Source organism: Gavialis gangeticus, unplaced genomic scaffold, assembly GCF_001723915.1.
Source record: "Gavialis gangeticus isolate Ggan-Ray unplaced genomic scaffold, GavGan_comp1, whole genome shotgun sequence".
Taxonomy (NCBI): domain Eukaryota; kingdom Metazoa; phylum Chordata; order Crocodylia; family Gavialidae; genus Gavialis; species Gavialis gangeticus.
This window is the reverse complement of record NW_017729029.1, coordinates 953,449-975,118: the sequence shown is the minus strand read 5'-3', so window position 1 is coordinate 975,118 and position 21,670 is coordinate 953,449. Positions and strand designations below refer to the sequence as shown.

Below are 21,670 nucleotides of genomic sequence, written 5' to 3'. Positions count from 1 at the left end.
GTCTCAGAAGAAACACTGAAGTGCCATGAGGTTGTCTTTTCACCCCAAAGGCAGCCCCTGAGGGGTAGAACTGAGGCGCAGTTGAGAGCAGCAGGACATGGGGTACAACTGCTTTGCTAATACCTGTACTATACCACAGAATGCCTCACAAAGAATAACTTATCATTAGCCAAGGAAGGGAGGCACTGACTTAAAGAGGCATTTCCATTTCTAATACCTATTCTTCACTTTTATCAAGAAGTGCTCCAGAAAGCAGGGCAGCTGCTTTTCACCTTCCCTACTTAACTGCTAAATAGACTTGCAAGTGCCACTTTCAACACTTAAGGAAATCTCTTAATCTTAGGCCCACCCTGTCTCAAGCCTCACTTACCACAGGAAGCATCCATGATAAATGAGGTTGTTCTCAATAAACTCAGATGGTGCTTGAAAACTTGTACCTCTCTTCAGAGTCTTCAGGCTTTACTTGTGATACAGTCAGGCTGGTCTGAGTGTTTCTCTGGCAACCTGTCAGGATTAGGGCAAACACCCCACTTTATTGTATATGCTCGACTCAAAGGTCAAGAGATCCCTCGCAGCAGAACTCTGACACAATCAAGCTCCAGGTTAGGTTAAATAAAATAATATATATTTCACGCAAAGTGGAAAAAGAGAATCAAATCACAGTTTCACAGCATATCAGCTCACCATTGTCCTGAGAACTGTATAAACACTTATATATTGCACTTTAATTTCCACTTACAGATTGGGAACTGTCAAGGCATTTGACAGCACTTGTAAAAGCTTTATTTCCCCACAATCATGTATACCGAAGCTCTGGAAGCATGAGTTGAAGCATTTTCCCTGAGGTACTTATATGCACAGTGATATGTCAGCAGTGCTGATGGCTGAGGCACAGCCATTGTTATGCTCCTAAATGGAGTCGTTCAGACACTATACCATTGAATACGTCTCTACCATGTCTCCACCACTGCCAGGGTCTCCCACTCTTGCTTCCAAGTGTCAAACCAAGGAACATGGCAGTGAAGCACTTTGAGAGGTATCCTTCTGCAGCAAATTCTAAAATTCAGTCAGAATCTGATAGCAGCAATGGAAGAATACCCAGGAGTGCCCCCATCACCACTTATCCAGGTTTGCCATACGTGAATAGGTGGATTAGTTGGCTGGAAGCTTGGGCTCCTAGCAGAAGCAGGGATCTAGTATAGATGTACTCATTGTACATAGTATGTGCATTTGCCTCACTGCTCATAAAAATAGAGGAATCAAATCTAATGAAAATGCCTTCTCCCCTGCATTTTCATCTTACTTTCAGATATCAGCAATTCTTGTTTAGTTTAGGTTATTTGAGTTCAGTTCAGTCAGGCTTGTGATCCTTAAGAAGACAGTGGCCAACCCAGCTCTAGCAGTGGAGTGAAGGTGGAATTCTGTGGAAGAGTTCTTCAGTTGGGGAAGACAATTAGATCAAGTGAACCTGGTTCATCATTGTGTCTTCTTCAGGAACAGAAATGCACTACAGAAATCTTTGTGTCTTTGCTACTTCTCCTCCACTAGCTGAATGGGTTCAAAGATCTTCCATGGGAACACTTTCTCTTAGCAAGGCACTGATGAGTGCAGGGGAGAAATCAGGGCTGCAGAGCTCCTTGTTTGGCTTTCCAAGGTGGGTCACTTGCTAATGTTTGAAATGATACCCCACAGTCCTTCCTGGCAAAGATGTTCTAAACTATGCTCCAGGTATGGGATTAAGGCTTTTCATAGCTGCTAAATCACTTGATTATGTTGAGACATGAGTTTGAAGCTGTCATCCAGTATGGATCTCTTGTTGCGTCTTAATTTTTTTTGCCTCTCAAGGCGGATGATCACTCCCAGCAGGAAGCTGGCAGTGAGGAACAGCACAATTCCTGCAATGGTCAGAATGATGATTGTGGTTTGCACTTGCCCTGGATCCAGCTGATATCCAAACATATTGAAATTGTTTGACTCATTATCTGGAGGAGTTGTCACTGAAAGCAAACAAATGGAAAAGGTGACAGTTGGGGGAGGGGGAAGAAATATGACAATTTAAGGGGTCAGAGAAATGTGGAAAGAGGGGAGTTGGTGGAGAGAAAGACCCACCTCTATGGGAAGTCAAACCAACCACTGTCCAGTCCCACAGCTCTTTTATTGGCTGGGTCTTGTAGAGATTCTCCAGGGGGAGCAATAATTTAGCCTTCCATTCAAGAACCCCAATGTCCTTTGCCAACCTCCATTCACTGAATCACACACAAGTCTTTGGGCAAGTAACACAGGGATAACTGAAGCACAGATACACATCAGGGCAGATGTCCTGAAAACCCAGAAGGTGGCAATAGACCCCAGCTGGTTCTGTGCCGTGCTGTGCTGGGGAGGGAGGCATAAAACAGCAGAGAAGCACAGAAAGGCTTTTATGATGAGAGGTAAAGTAACTTGCTCAGTAAGTTAGTGGCAGAGCCAGGAGTAAAACCGGGTTTTGACTCCTACTCACTGCTATGTAGTAAGTATGCAAAAGCACTTCACAGCTTCACCTGCTGCCAGCGTCCTCATCCTGCTTCTAGAACTGATATGGTAAACCCTAACACCCTAGGCTCACTCCTCACTTCAGTTCTGCTCTTCCAAACCACTGTGTCCTTGCAGTGACTTGATCAGAAATGACCGTGATGAACCATTAAAGATCTTTAGCTCCCTACCATTGTGAGTTCTCTTTTGTGTTTTGCAAGGATGTGGAAACCTTTTCTAGAAGCAAAGGTATCTGTGTGAATGACAACCACAGACTAGAGCTTTTGTGCCAGTTAATGTTATGAGTGTTTGAGACTGGTATAAAATTAACTGCTTATTCCTATTAATCCTGCTCCAGTGAAGGTTATATCTCCTCTCCTGTATTCTGATCTCGAGGAAGTTGTTGAGGTTGTATTATAATAATAAAGCATACCTCCTCCAGCTTCTTTGACTTTTGCCACTGGGTCTGAAAAGAAATGAAAAATGAGTGAGGGATTGTTATGTTGTGCAGGAAAGAAAAGTACAAAAAAGTGGAGTTTATGACAGGTGATTGTTAACTAGCCTGGTTACATGGTTTTAGAAAGGCATGCTGGTCAGCATGCATGGCATTCAACAGGCATGCAAAGGACGTAATGCCCAGCCTCCTCACACAAAGGGCTAATGGAAGGTGCTAGAAGCCAGCTTTCATCCAGCCCCAGCATCTGCTTAGAAAATAACTTAGACAGCAAGGACAATTTCTAAGACCCAATTTTGAACAGTGGCTAGCATTAGAGGACATAGAGTTAGGTCCATGCTATGTCCTCAGTTCAGTGCAGGAGTTGTGCCTGCAGAAAAGAAGCTGGCTTGATGGGGCTTCAAAATTTACCCCTAAAGCTCTGTTCTCTAATCCTTGCTGATGGTGACAGTCATGTGTTGCTTTAGGCTGCTTCCCAGCTTCCGGTTTGGGCCCTAACACTTAAATCCCAGTAAACTGTTTTCTTTTCAGAGTTTACTAGATTCTTTGTTATGGAGGCTCCCACCCACCCTGCTGATCTCTCTTCCATCCAAAAGCACCCTTACACTCCCAGGTGAGTGCAAGCCTACCCAAGAGTACAACTCAGGCTTAACTGATATACACAATCTTCTGATAACCTTTTGAAGAGCAGGACACAAAAGTGCCATGAAGTATCACTTGTCTCAGAGTGGCTTCTAATGCTTTGTGATGAGACCTAGAGCCTCAAAATGCTTGTTTGTGCTACAGCTAGTACTCTCTGTAGTAAGCAAAATGAGACAATCGCAGGGCAATGCTTCCAAGACAGGAAATAATACAAACCTAATAGTAATATCCTGGGCTGTATAAACTTTGACACCAACTTGTTTCTTAGCCCATATACAATGATTACAGTGTAAGCAGGCAGAACCCAAGTTAATACTTTATTTAACTACTTAATGATTGATTAGTTGATAGATGCTGACCCATTTGAAGGGCTACATAAATGCTGGTATTAATATTTGGAAGTTTCTCATAGTATTTAGGATGATGATGACGACTGCTGAGCGATAGGTGTTTCTACCTTACCTGGTTTGTGTAAGACATGGAAGAGTATTTCCATACCAGCGTGGATATGATCTGAAACATGGCAATGAAGCAGCCAAGTCCCAGGGTTCCCAACCAGCATCTCCACCATTACAAAGGTCCCAGGAAACAGACTCTCAACATCAGCTCTGTGCATCTTGCCGTACTGCCAGAAGGGAATGGGGGGATGTTAGCAATGTTCCATGTGCCTTTGGAGAACTTTAGCTAAAAGCAGTTATGTTCAACCTCTGACCTGCAGGCCAAATTTGGTAGTGGGGAGCAGTGACTGCACTAATTGCTGCAGCTTCTGAAACCCAGAAATTAATGCTGCCACTGCTCCCCTGCTGCAAAATTTCCAGACCCATGGGGGGGCCCGCAGGCTGCATAATACAACCCCATGCGCCAATACAGGGAGTCACTCTGCAGTTGGATCCAGTGCATGGGGCCAGGCTGACCTGCTGGATCACCCACAGGCCAGCTCCATGTACCAAACCTACATAAGATTAGTCCTGCAGACCAAGCCCACCCATGGGATCTGGCCTGCGGACTGGCCCCATGCCACTTATTCAGTGGAGTTTGAGCACCAGGACTGTGCAAGGCTTCGGACCGTTCTTCAGATCTGGAGAAGCTTCGGATACTTTGGCATCTGAAACAGCGTGTCTGGATCAAAGCACTGGCTTAGTTAGGCTTTCCAAAGTGGTTCGGAGCTTCCAAACCGTTTTGGAAAAGCTTCGGAGCCGCCTCAGAGATCCAGCCATAGGGTATAATGGGGAATCAATGAAATACCTATAAGTTTGCTAATTTTTGTCTGATTTAAATGAAACTTGCAGGGATGGTAGCCTCTTCTGAGTGCATGAAGTTTACCAAGTTTCAAGAAGATCGGTATAGGGGTTTGGGAGGAACTGCACCCCAAATTCTTGAAAGCAAAACTCATGTCACATGTATGTGTTACACCACAGGAGGATGAAAACTGCAGGGGTGGTGGCCCCTGCTGAGGCCATGATGCCTGCAAAGTTTCAAGGAGATAGGTGCAGGGGTTAGGGTGGAACTGCACTCAAGCTGCGGACAAGCAAAACTCGTGACATGGGTGACACTGCATGTGTTAAGGTGCAGCAGGGTGAAAGCTGCAGGCCTGCTAGCCCCTGCTGTGGTCACAAAGCCTGCCAACTGTCAAGCAGATAGGTGCAGGGGGGTTCTTGGGTCAGATCAAAGCGGGAACCCGATCCGGAGCCCCAGATCAAATCGCTGGCATCCGAAGCTGCCAGCTCTGAAGCCAGATCGAATAGCTGCTTACTCGCACAGGCCTATTGAGCACCACTGGCTTAGAATAACAAGAAGCATTGTACAGTCAGTAGGATCTGTCTGACTCTAGATGACTTTGGAGCTAACCATAGTGTCTGTGTTAGAAAGAGCAACTCCAGAGTTCTAAAAGGAGGAGAGTAACCTACCAAAAGCAGATCTTGAGATGGCTGAGCTAGGGATATCAGCACTGTGGGATCCATTTTGACTGCTTAGGGCATGTAAAATCTTCTCAACTGCTGATTATGTGAAATGGCTGTCATCATACCCAGCTGGCTGACATTAATCAGGATCAAATGCATGCAATGATGCCCACCCAGCATCATCCTTCCCTCTGAAAGCATCAGAAGATTCTCACCCTGTGTATGAAGCTTTCGGCATGAAAATGGATGGTGTGCACATCAATCTCTTGGCCCATTCCCAGTAGGTACCAGCTCACCCAGTCTCTTTGGTACATAGTCAGCCCAGGCAGGTTTGCGTAGACCCTACCATTTATGGCTGCAGTGCAAAAAATAGGTTGAGAGAACGGAAAGGTTAGGTAGTCAAATAATAGGTACTCTGTGCTATAGCAGCAGTGACCAACTTTTTGGCTCTGCAAGCCAGATGAGTGAGTTCAGACCATAAGCTGGGTTCCACACAGGGTTGGTGCATGGGATCAGTTTGTGAGCCCAATCCCACACTATCCTAATCCAGCTGCATGCCAGCCTGTCTCAGCCATGTGCTAGCACGATCTGGTGCACAAAGCCACATTATCCAGCCCACAGGGCTGAATAATGTGTCCATAAATTTGGCAGCAGGGAAGCAGCAATCAACAGTGCCAGCACTCCCCTACTACAAAATTTAGGAACCCTTGGGAAACCCTGCAGGCCAGCTGGCATGGCTCCACAGCCGAGATCTGGGCTGTGGGCCAGGGGTTGAGTACCCTTGTGCCATAGCAGGAAAGAAGCAGGCAAGGCTGATTCAGTACTTCAAAATTCAACTACAGTGATACACATCAGCCATTTGTCTTTTCAAGTATGAGATTCTTCCAACGGTTTTATCACTTCCCCACCCTCTTCAACTCAGGTACTGTATCCAGTTCTTGGATAGCTTAACTGAGGCCTAAGAAAGTCAAAAGGGTGTCTCCGTGTTCACAAAGTGGGGCAATAGCTCATTTTAGATTATTTCAGAATCCTCCTAAGAACAGACCACTTCCAGAAGCTGAAGTCAACAAGCACAGCTCAATACCTTTTAAGATGAGGGCCTGTAAACACAGTCCTTACAGCCTCATTGCTGTCATACACTATTTAAATACTTGGCTTATATTCCTATTGAACAATGTAAACAACACAGGTCCCCATCAATGGGTTAATTCTATCATTCTGCATGTCACACACATTACTCGTAGGTGCTAATCAGGTGCTAATTAAGGCAGTGCAAAGCTTCGGTCCCTGATTTGATTCAGCGGAGATTCAATCCAATTCAGCGGCCAAATCTCCAAATTCAAATTGAATCAGGAGAACCTTTAATCTTTCTGAATCAAATCGGAACCCTCTGAATCAATTTGGAGAGATTTGGAAAGGTTCAGAGATTCGGACATAGTCACAGCTTTAAATGTTTTTTCTACATACCTCTAGGTAACAGGTGGTTCATGAATGCTGTGATGCTGGGGCAAATGGAGTGTCCCACAGAAGCACGGGGGGCTCCCCAGCACACTCATCAGCAGACCTGGAAGTGGACTAGGAGCACTTCCAGTCCACTTCTGGGTCTGCCAGGGAGTATGCAGGGCCCCTCTCCCCACCCCCACCTACCGGCTTGGCAACTGGTGCCTCCTGGGTCTGGGGGGCACCCGGGGTCAGCCAGTCACCAAGCCAGAGGGACTCAGAAGTGCTTCCTGGCGGACCCAGAAGTGGACCGGAAGTACTTCCAGTCCACTTCTATGTTCGCCTCTGAGCATGCAGGGGCCCCCCCTGTGCTCCTGTGGGACGCTCCATTTACGCCAGCATCACAGCATTCATAAGCTGCGCCTGGTACCTGGAGGTATGTAGAAAAAACATTTAAAGCTGTGTCTATGGCTGAATTGCTGATTCTCCAAATTCCTCCGAATTGCTGATTCTCCAAATTCCTCCGTTTCCTCTTTTATCAGACTAGAAATATGGTAAACCTAAGGGGAAGGAAGGACTGCTGTAAAATGACATTATGGAAAATCTTCATGCTACTGATGCAAATGTATCATTACTGTAATCAGCTAAAAGGACTGATCACATGGCTCAGGTCAATTAGTCTGAAATGTAATATACACTAACAGTGCTGAGATGGGTAGAGTGAAATTAATCTGACATGTTAATTCCATGTTGTACTGTATTTCCAGCAATGAGTGGCACAGATGTATCAACAATTAACCTCACCGGCATGCATATTTCCATTGCCTCTCTTTTACAGAGAGGACCATAATCAGCTGTTTCCTAGGCAGCACAGTGATCAATAAATACCCTAATAATAACAAATGCCACATATAGGGTTGGATTCTGAAGTGCTCAGCATCTGTAATGCCAAAGGAAGTTTGAAGGTTCTCAGCAGGAATCAGGAATCGCCTTTAAGGGGTCCGTCTATCCATCTGAAGCAATTAACAGTCTAAAGTTACACATATCAACAATACAGTTGTACAAGAGTACATATTTTAACATAATATATTTCCTGCCACTGCAAGGTCTGAGGTATTGGCAGTGCCCTTGTTTGCTCTGCTCCTCACCTCTGCTACATTCAGGGTTATTAATAAAGTGCTCTGTGACTGGGGTGAGTGAGAGAAAATAGGGCAGATGTTCTTGTAAACAATTTTGGAAAAACAGATACCTGCAAATGCAAGGGACTAGACTTGATGGCCTGGGGTGCCCCTTCCAGTCTCATGTTCCTAAATGTAAATGCAAATTTCTCCCACCTGGATCCCTCACTCTGGTAATGGAACCAGAGGAAGATGTAACTCATGGACAGGTTTCTTCCAGTCCTTTCCTCTTTGCAGTTTGAGGGTGTAAAAGTTGCAAGGACTGCTCTGCCTGGGACCTTCTAATGCCTCCAAGAAAAATATCACCCACCGTGCAATTTATTGCTCTCTATAAATCGTTCATCCTCCAGGTTGATCTTTCTCTGATCTCCATGAGTTTCCACATTTTCCTCCAGATACCAGGACTGATTTTCATCAAAAACCAGGAAGAGGAGAGCAAACTCCTTGTTCATGTCCTTCCTTTTCCCATTAGGGTGCAGTATTCCTTTTCGGCAGACCTTTAGGGGGCCAATCAGGCCACTGTGCATATCCTAATAAGAACGAGAAGGAAACCTGAGGTATATTTCTCTCACCCTTGGTTCTGCTCCACTATGCTGCAGCAGCCTGCTAACTGCTCCCAGCACCCCTTGCACAAAATGTTTAATCAATACTATCCATAAAACACAAACGCTTGGAGAGCCTGGGCCTAGCAGTTAGTCACCACCTTGAAATGGGTGCAATGAGCAACCAATGAGAGTGCAGGGGGGTCTTTGAACAGGTACATGTTCCATACCTAGCCATGTCTGTCAGGAAGACCAAAGTAGCCTTATCCCCTCTGCCTCTCTTTTGAGGTGATTTTTGACCTTGGGAGCACTAATACGAACCAAAACTGTGGCTGACCTTTCCACAATCTGCAGGAGATTGTGGGAGGGCTCCTAGGACCCTCAGCAGAGTTAAAGATACTTCCCTTTATGTAGGCAAATCAAAAGACATAATGACATTAATGAAGTATTTTTTTCCATTCAGTACCCTGGCTGAACAAGAATTTGGGTCTGAGGATGAGAATCAAATGGTCTCATCTCTGTGTCTGAATGAAATTTTCTACAGACAGGATTTGCTAAGTAGTTTGAAGATTAGGGGCTTTGTATATTCTCTTTTAGATAAATCGTTACGCAGTAAATGAAAAAAGTGTTCAGAACTTCCTGAATTATCTAGGTTGCATGAATGATTTCTGTCTATTCCAATTTAGCCTTGGTTACTTAGCCAGGCAAAGCCATTATTAAATGGGACATGTGATACCACTCTGGAAATATGTGAAGAGTACGAACACTGAGCAGAAGGAGAAATTCTTTTCTGACATATGAAGTTGAGAAAGAGAAAATTTATGCTTAACATCAGGATAAAATCCCCAACAGTGAGACCTATTAGCCTGTGGGATTCCCTCCCTAGGAGCTCTGTCACACGGGGCATTCTATTCTGAATTAAAATCTATCTGTGATGGAACAAGTCTGCATTGTTTCTGAATGCTCTAGACCAGTGGTTCTCAATCTTTTTCCTACCGGGACCCATTTGTAAAGATCCACAGCCTGTCCCAACCCACACCCCTGGCCATGCTGGTGCCCAACCCCCAGTCTCCTCCCTCCCTGGGCCATGCTCCCAATCTGCAGCCCCCTGCTGGCAGCCCCCCCTCCCCATTTGCCCCTGTGCCACTTGGGCCAGAGCATGGTGGTTGCGGCAGCTCTGGATCATGTAGGTGGTAGCAGAGTGAGTCCAGCCCTGGCATGGGCTGGAGGAAGGAGGAGGAGAGGTCTGTGGTATCCCGCCTGCCCTGGGCTGGGCTGCCACACTGCACCAGGCAACCTGGTCATGGTTCCTCCTGCCCTACAAGCAGCTGCTAGCACGGGCACTGGCCCTGGTGCCACCAGCCCGGCCATGCAGTTCTCCTCCACTGGAAGGGGTGGGCACCTCTGCCCTACTGCAGCTCACGACTCTTTGAAATATTCTGGTGACCCACTTTTGGATTGCGACCCATGGGTTGAGAAATGCTGCTCTAGACAATATTACAGGCCTTTATCATCCCTAGCTTATTTATTTTGAAGTTCCAACATTATTTTACCTTTACAGGGTCTACCATGGAGTAGTAGATCCAAGAAACACAGGCAGAATCATTGGATCCTGGGCCAGACCTTTCCGGGATGTCCCAGCGGTATGTTACAATTTCACCTGGGAGCCAAAGAAGTAGCATTATTATCCTCATTGTGGTAGCACCCAGCAGTTCCAATCATGGGACAGGACTAGCTGCTGTCAGGGCATACTCTGGCTACCTTCATTTCAGATGAGACATGGGTCACTTTTGGAAGCCATAGGGTACAGTTAAGGAGGTATTTGCCACTTACTCAAGTTCAAGTTGTTTATTTTTTATTTTAGAAATTGGGGCTCTGATTGAGAGGCTGTTGTTTCAAGGGGGCAAAGTAGTCAGGACACAAATCACCAAAGCAGATTAAAGCCAAATCGGTAGCAACCTAAAGTTATGTTCCCTGATCACAGGTGTAATAGGACAGTGCCTAGGGAACCCACAATGTATAGTGCCAGGCTGCCACAGCATAGATCAGGGTGGCACAATCAGCTGCCAATGCAATGGTGGCAGTTTTGATGCCCTCCCCATCCCCTCCCTCCCACATCCATATCAGCCTCATCAGTTACACTACTGTCTCTGATAGCTATGCATGGAAATGTGTTATTGGTCTCAGCCCATTTTCTAGCAAACAGCAATCCACAGTATGCAGGATAATGTCCCAGCTAACTGGCACTCACGGGTCCCTTTGTGAAGCAGGGTGGCAAGGGACTGACTGGATGATGAACACTGAATACCCTTCTTACACCAACAAACACACCCTTAGGGTGTGGGGACATAAAAGGGGTGGGGAGCTGTGAAGAAACTTGCGCCCCACTTATTCTGTGGGTAAAAAGAGAATGTTACTCTCCAAAGCTGCCAATCCAACACATTTGATGAAAAGAAAAAACACCCTGAAAGTGAATATTTGACCCTAAATGTTATCACATTAAAGAAAAAAGACACACACATGAACCTACTGAAAAAAAAATATCCAGGAGAGGAGAAGGCATCATCATCAGCATGTACATAAGTTAGCCCAGGCAACTGAGAAGTGGCCACAGACTCACCAGGCATTGTAGCTTCCAGCTGTCCATCATTCTTTTCCAGTACTCCATGTGCATGAATGGAGTATGGGTGGGTAGCACTGTTCTTAAACACAATATTGAGGACATCTCCAACTTCTGCCCAGATAAAAGGACCTTGAGACAGGAAGAACATATTTTGAGGCCTGAAAAGGTGACATTTGCAAGGCTGCCCAGGATGGCCAAATAACTGCCCTTCTCTTTATCAGCTACTGATATCACTTTAATTTGGAGATGGGAGGGGAATTCTTCATCATCATATTTTCCCCCAACAAATTATATGTAAACACAGATTTAAGATGAACTTAAAAACTTAGGCTGACTCCTGGCCAAGGAATGCATTTCTGCATTGGTTCAGAAATCAAATGGAGCCTGATCACTAAGCACTACTGTAATGCAAAGGAAAAGACGTCTTCATCACCCACATACAGCCCCTCCTCTCCCTCTTGCCTCCACTCCTCCCATTGGGTTAAGAAGAACTCAGTATAAGTTGGCTGGCATCTGTGACTGTACCTAAATCAGAGTGATATGCTATTTTATATAGCTCATCACTTCACATTGCTTGTGCTATACTGGATGGAGATGGGGGAACTGAGGCCTCTCTGGACCCTCATTGGCCATCAGTGTTTGTTCTACTGCTTTGTAGTGCTTGGTGCCCTCTTCAATAATGCTGAACTGAGAAGTTTCTTTAAGACTTAGAGATTTCCATGTGCAGTTTTCAGGAAACTTTGAAACAGTTAAGTTTGCTCCCATTTTATACATGGGGGGGAACAGTTATGAGTGTTGCTTTGCAGTCCTGGGCTGGGCTGGGCTGTCTGCTCCAGAGAACAGGGCTGGCCCCGCCCTTCTGCTCCCTAGCCAGAGCTCCAGCAGAGACTGTAGGCACAGCAGGGTTTGCCTGACTCCCCCCTGGCCTCCCCACCTCACCACTCACTGCTCAAACAGAGATTCCTGCCCCTCCTTCTCACCTCCCACATGAACCCTAGGCATGTGGCATGCTAGCTAATGCTGAGAGGTATGTGTGTGTTTGTGTGTCTCCAATTTCACTGGGACAGGACAAAGGCAGACAAAACAAAGGCAGACAGGACAGTGTCTGCTTAGGGCTTTTTGGAGCTAAACAACAGGACAGCTGGTAATACCCCTCATTCCTTCCTTGGAAAAAGCTGTTTAAGAAGAGCTTGAACTAATGAGAGAGGCTTTTGTTTTCTTGACGGGCTGCTAAACACTGTGTTATCAGCTTCCTCCTGGCTCCTTTGCCTGTCAGGTTTGCTGCAGACAGTGTGAAGAAGCAGGGAGAGGGAGACTGAAAAGCTCAGTATCATCAACAGATGCATGCACACCATACCCCTCTTTTGCCACAGAGTGTTAACTGGGGGCTGCCCCTTGACCAATGAGCAGAGAAAAGCCTGGGACTGTGCAGGCCAGGCTGGGGGTTTAAACCGCTCCCTAATCAGAGCATCCTGCTGAGGACTGGCCATGACCCCCCTCAGCTCAGAACTGTCAAGGGAATGGATGGCTGTTCTAGTGCCCCCTGGCTTCTAGCCTGTGCCACTGAAGTCATGTGCCTGCATTTCCTCAGTTCAGAGGGAATGTCTGTACACTTGCAAACCAGTTCAACCTAGGCAGGTTAGACTAAGTTGCAAAAATTGAATCAATTCAGGCTCAGGCTTTCTGAATGTCTGTCCCCACTGTGCCTGAAAGATGTACCACTTGCACATTTTCTTACCCAAGATCCCTAAATGCTCATCATCACTGCTCCTGTTCTTGAGTATCTTGAATGTCCCATCAGTGTACTCCCTGTAAACTGCTTTCTTGTATTTAGAGCCAAGGAGTCCATTCTCATTGCTTAGAAATATGTTGCCATAGCTGCAAAATGTAGAATACTGTTACTTTAATGCTACTTTAAATGCATGAATGAAGAGCATTTACTGTGAAAGCTCCATTAACTGAATAGGTTTCACCTTTAAATATCTTGCTTTCATCTCTGAGGCCATGGGAGAGAGCAGAATGGCTCTGAGGGTTGGCTCTAGGACTACCAGTTGGAAACTGCTTTTGGTTGATCATGATCTAAAGTTACTTTGGTACCTCATGACTGAGTAGCTGCTCCCTGGCTGACATGAATTGAGTTTGGCGGACATTATTCTACTCTACAGTGGATGGATGTCTGCATTATAGAAGCACTATATCAGCTGGCTGCAGTGGGCAGCCTCCGTGGGGCACCCATTATGGCACTGATTGAGAATACAGGATTCCCCTCTCAGATATAAGTATGCAAGGAGATGCTATAAGCAGGGAGGAAAAACAAGACCAAAAATTTAGACACCAAAACCACAAATTCAGGGATTTAGCTCAGAGGTGCAAAGGATCGGGAGGTCCCTTGCTCCAACACAAGCATTCAGCCAGGTTTGGAAATGCTAGTCTCCCTTTTGAAGTGGTTGTATAAAGCTTTATCAGGAAGCACTGTCTGAAGAACATGCAGCCTCTCCCTAAGTTCCAGCTCTACCTTTCCTTCTCAGGGTTGTTGTGTCGTTTCAGCTCCCAGCTACGATCTGGTGCATAATCCCACTCCACCTCCTCTGCCATGATGTAGTATGTCCTCACTCCTTCATAGTGCTGGGCAAGAGCAGGAATCTTTTTGCCGCATTCAGAAACAAAGTACTGCTCCCTCATCCCAGACTGATAGTGGTTGGCTGTTTGGCAATAGATCTCAAAATTCCCTAGAGGGCAGCATGGACAAAGAGATCAGCTGTAAAGAATCTCAGCCAGCATTTCTCTCATTCTGTGAGAAAACTGGGCCACATCCATGTTATTTTTATGAGAACTGTGCATACCTCTGTATGTTTGTTTAGTTGTGATGCATTCATTGCTATGGGATGAGATCACAAGGTTTTATGAGGAACCAAGCAGGAAGGGCAAAACAGGATGTGTCTACAAGAGACACTTACTGCACAGTAGCCTAATAACACTGCACAGTAGCGTGCTGGTCAAAAACCATGCTAATATACTACTGCACAGTGTTGTTAAACTACTGTGCAGTAAACATCACAAAAAAAACTGTGGAGCTACTGCACAGTAACTGTAGTTACTGCACATTTCGCTAGTACTTCATTAAGCAACTACTAAAGTAAATGCACAGTAACTACTGGCAATCAAGACTCGTAGCAGAGATAATGTCTTTTATTAGACTGTAAGGGGGCTTCCCTCGCCACCTAGAGTCACATCGCCTCTTGGCTGGAACAGTAGTATCCTGTTGTTGTAGACTGCCTGCCACACCTTGAATGTCTGGGAGATGAGTCTGGACACTACTGAGATCAGTTATGGACTCAAAGTTTCTGCGGCTCTTTGCAGGGCTCCACCATCCCCATACCCTGCCGTCACCACACCCGAAGTTCTGGGCAATGTTGACTGCCACTACGATTCTTTACTGTCTTAACCCGAAGGATTTTAACTGAGGTCTCTGTCTATGTGGCTGCTTGTCCCTTTCTTTCCTGAATGGCTCCCAAGGCAGCTATCGCTGGAGTGGTTCCCTTCACCCCCTGGGATCAGACTCACTGGCTGCTCAAGCCTCCTTGCCATCTCCAAGTCTCAGTTGGACCTTGCCAGGTAAGCCACAGGGCCAATACTTACCCTCTGGCCCACTATACGTTCTCCTTTCTTCACTGGGCTTCTTCCTTTCTCACTTTCTCTGCTCAGATTTCTTCCTCCTTCCTTCCTTGCCCAGGCCACTTCCTTGGCATCCCTTAAATCTCCCACTCTCCAGCTGGGTCCATCATGGCCATTCCCTATTGGCTGCCTGCCTGAGCCAGCTGTTCCCTCTTTACTGCCTGGTGTGTTACTTTCCCTTTTTTTGTTCTCCTCCTGTGCCGCTTTGCTTTTCCAGTGTTTGTATTTCAGCAGCAGGGTCTGCCATGGCAGCCTTTGACCTTCTGCGGCCCCAACCGGCTCCCCAGCTTGTCCCGATCGTGGCAGGGTTCACTGTGGCTCCTTCGGCTCCATGAGGTAAGTTTTTCTTTTTTTCTTTTTTTTTGACTCTGCTCATGGCAGGGTGCTTCAGGCACCCTGTCAAATAGACCAACAAGATTTTTGCAAAAAAATGTCTTTAAATGCAAGCTTCCAGGCACAAACAACCTTCATCGGGCATTGGAGAAAAGATTGTAAAAGTTCTCCTGGGTAGAAATGAAAGTTCATATTTCATAGGATTGCACAGAGGAGTCAATAGAAGGAAAACTCCTCTGGACAGTCAGTTCATAGCTGGTCATGAGCTTGCAATTAAAAAAAAAATTGCAAAAATCTTGTTGGTCTAATAAAAGATATCATCTTTACTATGAGTCCTGATTGCCTTTTCCTCTAGACCAATATGGCTACAACCTGGATACCAGTAACTACTGTGCATTAATGAACATGTATATGCACCCACAGTGGCCTAGATTACAAGTATCTCAGCAAAGGCTTGGACACCATAATCAATTTATAAGTTATAATGAAGGCATCTGCCCACTGCCAGCAGTTACAAAGCTGTTTTAGTAAGACACTGAAAAGTGAAATGATTCACCATTCAAAAAGGGGTGGAAGATAGATTGACTAAGAGAGAGAGTCAGGGTCCAAGGTGATGGAAACTACCCATCAGACTTATAAAAGGGCATCTTAAAAAAGCTGGAGCAACCTGAGCTAAGGGCAACTTGGTTATATTTTGCTAGGACAAGATGTGCATAGGACTCTTATGGCCTTATCCTATTCCACTTATTAGATGCCAAAGTAGACATAGGCACCTAAGTGTGATCCTTTTTCACCCTGCGTGAGTCCTTGAAAAAACATTAATGCAAAAGGTAGAGGGGTTCTTGCCACTTTTTGTGATGTAGTGTTAAGGTGAAAATGAGAGTGTTACAAAAGTAGGCGTTAATGGTTTTTCAGGTACTCCAGATGGGTGAAGTAAGATTCCCCTCCTGTCTTCAGCCCCTGACCCCATATCAGTAAATACCACTCCATTTTGAACAAGGCGTTTCTGTGTCACTGCCCACCTATTCTATCCTGGGCTCCTGGAAGAAAAGGGGCTTACAGGTAACAATACCTGTTAAGTCAGCTGGGTTTATACATTTATAAAGCAGTAGGACTGTGGCTCAGATATTCAGCTTATGAGCAGTAGAACTACACAGCTGCAGTTGGAGTGAGCAGAGGAAATCAGGCCTGTCACCTGAGAAGTTTACTTCAGAAGGACTAAAAAGGGTCTGCAGCATAGCTTGCCCTGTAACCATGATACCACATCTAGCCAAATCAGGGCAGGAGAACAAATACTTCTCAGTTGTATAGATATTTACCTTTGTTATCAGGCTGCATGAAGGCAGTGGCAAATGTGTGAGGGAAGAGATTGGCTGTACCTCTTCTCATCCCATTCATTTGAAAGGTATTTCCCTGGAACACTGCTCCATGAATGTCTGCCTGAGTTCCCAGGCCCATCAGGTGCCAGGCTACAGTGTCTCCTTTACATACCTCCAGCTTGGGCATGTTAGAGAACATAAATCCATTAATGGCTGCAAGAGAAAAAATAATACCCAGATAGTTACAAATTGGCCATAAGAGCACCTTCGTTCACATGCTCCCAAAGAGAAGGAGAACATGGGAATTGCAGATGGCAGTGCATTCCTCATAAAAGCTCATCTGCCATCCACTCCATATCAGCTTCAGACATGCTTTCTGGGCAAAATGGGTCCTCAGATCCCCTTATCTATGCTCTGCCTTTACTCACGGCATATTTTTGGTGCCCAGCTGTTGCATATCTAGGTGTCAGTGCAGCATTTGGCAATTCCATTTTTTAGCAATAAGTTTTAGATAGTGACAGACCCTGTATAAGAAAGAGCAGTGCCATACCATGCATTCTGTTGGACTCCTTGAAAGCTTCATTCTTTTCTACAGAGGCCTCTTCCACTTTCAAATGGTACTTTATGTTTGCATTTAAATACCAGCTGAGATTCTCATCAAACACACTGAAGAGAAGGTAAAATTCCTTGTCGATCCCTTTCTGTTATAATAATAATCATCATCATCATTACTTTTTAAAACAGTTGGGTCAACCATTAGCTTGTAAAATACAGATTACTTTGCACATGGCAAGTTCTGTGTTTTTCATCTCTTAACATGGCCACTTGATTTCATCCCCTGCAGGGCCAAAGGGTTGTCCCCTTACTCCTACATGGAACCTTCATGGAATCTTATCTACCCATAAGTTATCTCAGAATAGTTATTGTTACCATTTGACTGCCTTCCTAGCTCTATGCCAATGTGATGCATATTTGTTTTGTGAAATTCCAAGAGAAAATCCTCATCCTCCATAGGAGTTCACCTATTTTTATGTTCCAAGCCTCCAGAAGGTCACCTGTTTTTCCATACTTTTTTTGTTTAAAAATGGGCTGAATTTTGAGTAGACACTATGTCCGCTTGAAACACAAAATGTTCTCTCATTTAAGCAAAACCTGCACTTATTTCAGCAAAAATGGGACTATATGAAATACTGTAACAAAAATGTGTGTGTGTAACTTGCAATCATTGTCAATATAATTGTTGGAATAAAGTTTAACCATGCAATTGGTCCAACAAAAAGTACCACCCTAAGAATTCCTTGCCTCTCACATAATTCCTGGACCATCATGACTACAACATCATTCTGACGCTACCATTTTATAAGAAGAAGAATTTGTAAAGGATTATGCCCACAAATAGCAAGACAAATATATCCTCAGTGTAACCCTGTAATTGTCAGCAGAATCACACCAAAGATGAATCTAGCCCATTACTTTGACAAAATGATAAAGATTTCCTTTAAAGCCCAGAGTCAAGCTGGTTCAAGTGCTCTAGCTTCTCCCAAAAGACAACTTGATGCATGAAGCTGTTCTGGCATGACTGAACAAGCACCCCTCTCTGCCCTTGCTGCTTTGTTTCCTGCTTTTGGCTTCCTTCCTGCACACATTTTGATTCATGTGTCACTTGGACTAAGGCACTGATTTATAATCAGTGTGCCACAGCACCCTGGGGTGCCTTCAGATCCTTTCAAGGGTGCTGTGGGATGGTACACAATGTTAGCACTGTTAGGTACGCAAACATGAGCCACAAGATAAACCAAGACTTCAAATAGTAATTCATAGTGGTAAAAACATTCTGACCTGTTGTGGTCTTTCTGAGTTCTTTGCAACTGAAAAATTAGTCTATTGTTTTTCTGTAGGCAAAAAACAAGTGAAAACTAGACCCAGCATTTTCTGAGAGGTGCATCGAGTCTAATGGGGAGTGCCTTGATTCTAAAAAGGCTGCAAACCACTGGACTAAGGCCTCATTTCTCCAGTTATTTCTTCTTAAGAAGACAAAGATCCTGAACTACTGCAACAGGGGAGTAGACAATACCTGTTTGTTGTTGTCAGTCAGAGTTCCAGGTTTGCAGATCAACAGGGGGCCAACTAAGCCTGAGTTAGTGTCTCTGAAGGGATTCACAGCAGAGGAGTACATCCAGGTTAAGCAAGGAGGGTCACTGGCTGTGGGTCCAACATGCTGTGGTACTGTCCAGCGATATGTGAAATTATGGAGAGGTTTAACAGAGACTCCATTCCACGACAGGCCTATAAAACACAAGAAAAGATGGTACGTAAGCTTTGTAACACTTTATCAGCTGTATTCAGACTGAGATTTGCTTTACTTACTATGAAAGCAGCTGGGGTAGAATGTAGCAGCTGTTATAAGAGTGTCAAAAGTACAGCAGAGACAGAAGCATGTATTATTGTACATACAACTGTGGACAAGTTTATGGAAAGTGTCATGGCAGTGGTGGGCCAAGTGGCACAAAATAAAGAAATAAATCCAGTTAAATCCTCAGGAGAATGTAGGTAGTAGAACTATGACTATTCAAGTTGGAGCACACTACATACTCTCCTGTGCTTGTGGTTAGAAATAGGTGGGACCTGGCTTTTATCTCATCCAAAAATTACAACCTCTGGTATTTCTCTGCTTCTGGCACCATGCTAAGGTTCTGGTTCAGTGATAAGTCAACAGGAAGAGCATCCCTTATTGAAACACTAGTACTACCTCCTGCAGCAGCCCCTAGTTCCTGAGCATGCCCAGCCCTGTTCAGCTGGTGAATTCTGAGAGTGTGCGCATATGACACAGAGTAGCTGCACTGTGAAACCACAATGCTGGGGCTGCCATTGCATTAGTTTAGATGGTATGGGAGTAACAAACCATTGTGATAGATAGCTCCTTCCCATTCCTTCCCATAAAGTACTCCATGGGGCTGAATGCTGAAGGGCCAGGAGGCTTTGTTAGCAAATATCACCAAGATGGTGTCTCCCACTTCAGCTTTTATCACTGGACCTGCAGAGAGAAACAGAGTGAGTGAGTGGATGGGATGACAGAGGGGCAACAATAATGGGCAAAGCAGGAAATCAGTGGCTGTTTCTATACAGAGTTTACAGGGACAGAATGTAGGGCTTGACAGAACTGCTCCTCTGTTTTTACCTGGGCCAGGTAGGCTTGCTCACTTGTTGGCATCAAGGTGGAGATGGCAAGGGGTGGGTAGAAGCTATTTAAAAGGTAAAAGTTTGTCTGAGAGGCTTCAGCTAAGGATTTTCCAGGTCCTAACATCTGGGACTAAAGTAAAGGAGAGGGAGAGCTCCCCATCCTGTGGTAGTCCCTACTCTTCCTCTCTACTACTACTCACCACTTCCTGACCCTACTTTAAATCAATGACCAAAAGTCCATTTGCTTCAATGGGATGGGATAAGGCCTTTAGTCTCCTTTGACCAATGCTTAAAAAGCTTCCATGAGCACGAGCCCCAGAGAAGCTATCAATCTAATCTATGATTGTCTATTTGTCATATTCCTAGTATATCCCTCACCACCACCAATAATATTGATCTCCCAAATTTAAAAAAAACACTCACCCTACTCTCTTATGCTGAAATAGCTATAGTTGATATTATGAAGGGAACACTTTCTTTTCAGAAGTTACTGCTTCTACAAATTACAGGACAATGCCAGCCAATTGGCATTGCTGATACATTGCTCCAGCTCAGGGGCATCAGACTCATCTTGTGCCCTGGGCTGGATCAGAACTGCAGTGCTCCTTGCAGGCTGAAGCCAGTCCAGGCATAGTGGTTTTGGCTTGGGGCACGCAGCAGTAGCAGCAGCAGTTCTGGCTCTGGCAAAGCATGGTTCCAGCTCCTGCTGCTTGCCCTGAGCTACAGTGGTAGGGCCAACAGCCAAGGAGGTAGGGTCATGGCAGTGGTGAAGCAGCCAGAGGGTGACCGGGTCTGCATCAGCCCTTGATTTCCCTCCTGATGCTGACAGTTTTATCCCAAGGGCCCCAGATTCTGCAGCAGGCCACATCCCTCATCATACCCCCTAACTTCTTGTGCCCTGCAATCAGACCAGACAAAGTGGCTCCATGAGTTGATTCTGACCCACAGCATATATGTTTGACACCCCTGCTCTACCTAGTGTTGAAAAAGGGGTTATTTTTTCCAGGCAGGTCCTACCAAGTATCCCAAGATGCTTCTCTTCTTTCAACCGCTCTTTTTCCACCCGGAAAGTTGCATCAGTGTATTCCGTGTATCTGGCCTTCCAGTAAGTTCCCCCAATCCGACTGGGGCTCCGCTTGAAGAACTGCTCAGCAGGGCTGAACACAGAGAAGAAATTTCACATGATTTTACAAATAAGTTCTCTGGGCCCCAACATAATGGTAGTGACAGAGAAAGCCTGCACTCTTGACTTGTGGAAGCATGTCACTCAACTTCTTTATAGTTCAGTTTCTCCTCCTCTGTAAAATGGGTTTTTGAATTTATGGACTTCCTAGGAGTGGGTGAGAGAATTTATTGATTTCTATTTGCACATGTTCTGAAAGCAGAAAGCACCATTCAGATGCCAGCTCTCATGATATCCATTTGGTGTGAAAGATGTCCCACTGAAATGTGGTGGGACCCAATGCATGACTGGGCAGTGAATATCAAGGGCTATAGGCTGTACAGGAGGGACAGGACAGGGAGGAAAGGCAGGGGTGTGGCAGTCTACATTAAGGAGGAATACATATCCTCATCAAGTAGCACAGAGTCAGAGGAGGGGCACACTGAAGTGCTCTGGGTTAGAATACAAGGCAGTCAAGGGGAAAGAGACTTAATGGTGGGGGTCTACTACAGACCACCCAACCAAGGGGAAGAGCTAGACCAGGAATTCTTAAGTCAGCTCACGAAGGTAATTAGGTCAAAGACGTGGTCATCATGGGTGACCTGAACTTTCCAGACATCTGCTGGGAAGAGCAGTCAGCCAGGTCTGACCGCTCATGTAGGTTCCTAGCCAGAATGCAGGGCCTCCGTCTAACCCAGGAGGTGCACAGCCCC

General features: G+C 45.4%; 1 protein-coding gene across 1 annotated transcript in view; it reads right to left on the bottom strand.

Moving 5' to 3' along the window:
• Positions 1–603: 603 nt before the first annotated feature.
• Positions 604–21,670, bottom strand: part of HEPH (hephaestin) — a 33,523-nt gene continuing 12,456 nt past the window's right edge. Inside the window, exons 8-21 of the mRNA XM_019521092.1 lie at positions 20,813–20,952; positions 19,518–19,649; positions 18,690–18,901; positions 17,166–17,316; positions 16,616–16,828; positions 13,804–14,017; positions 13,027–13,166; positions 11,286–11,417; positions 10,219–10,325; positions 8,434–8,653; positions 5,721–5,860; positions 4,067–4,229; positions 2,942–2,974; positions 604–1,997 (exon numbers count right to left, since the gene is read on the bottom strand). Coding sequence (XP_019376637.1) covers positions 1,756–1,997; positions 2,942–2,974; positions 4,067–4,229; positions 5,721–5,860; positions 8,434–8,653; positions 10,219–10,325; positions 11,286–11,417; positions 13,027–13,166; positions 13,804–14,017; positions 16,616–16,828; positions 17,166–17,316; positions 18,690–18,901; positions 19,518–19,649; positions 20,813–20,952 — 2,239 coding nt within the window. The 3' untranslated portion in view covers positions 604–1,755. The remainder of the gene's footprint in view (positions 1,998–2,941; positions 2,975–4,066; positions 4,230–5,720; positions 5,861–8,433; positions 8,654–10,218; positions 10,326–11,285; positions 11,418–13,026; positions 13,167–13,803; positions 14,018–16,615; positions 16,829–17,165; positions 17,317–18,689; positions 18,902–19,517; positions 19,650–20,812; positions 20,953–21,670) is intronic.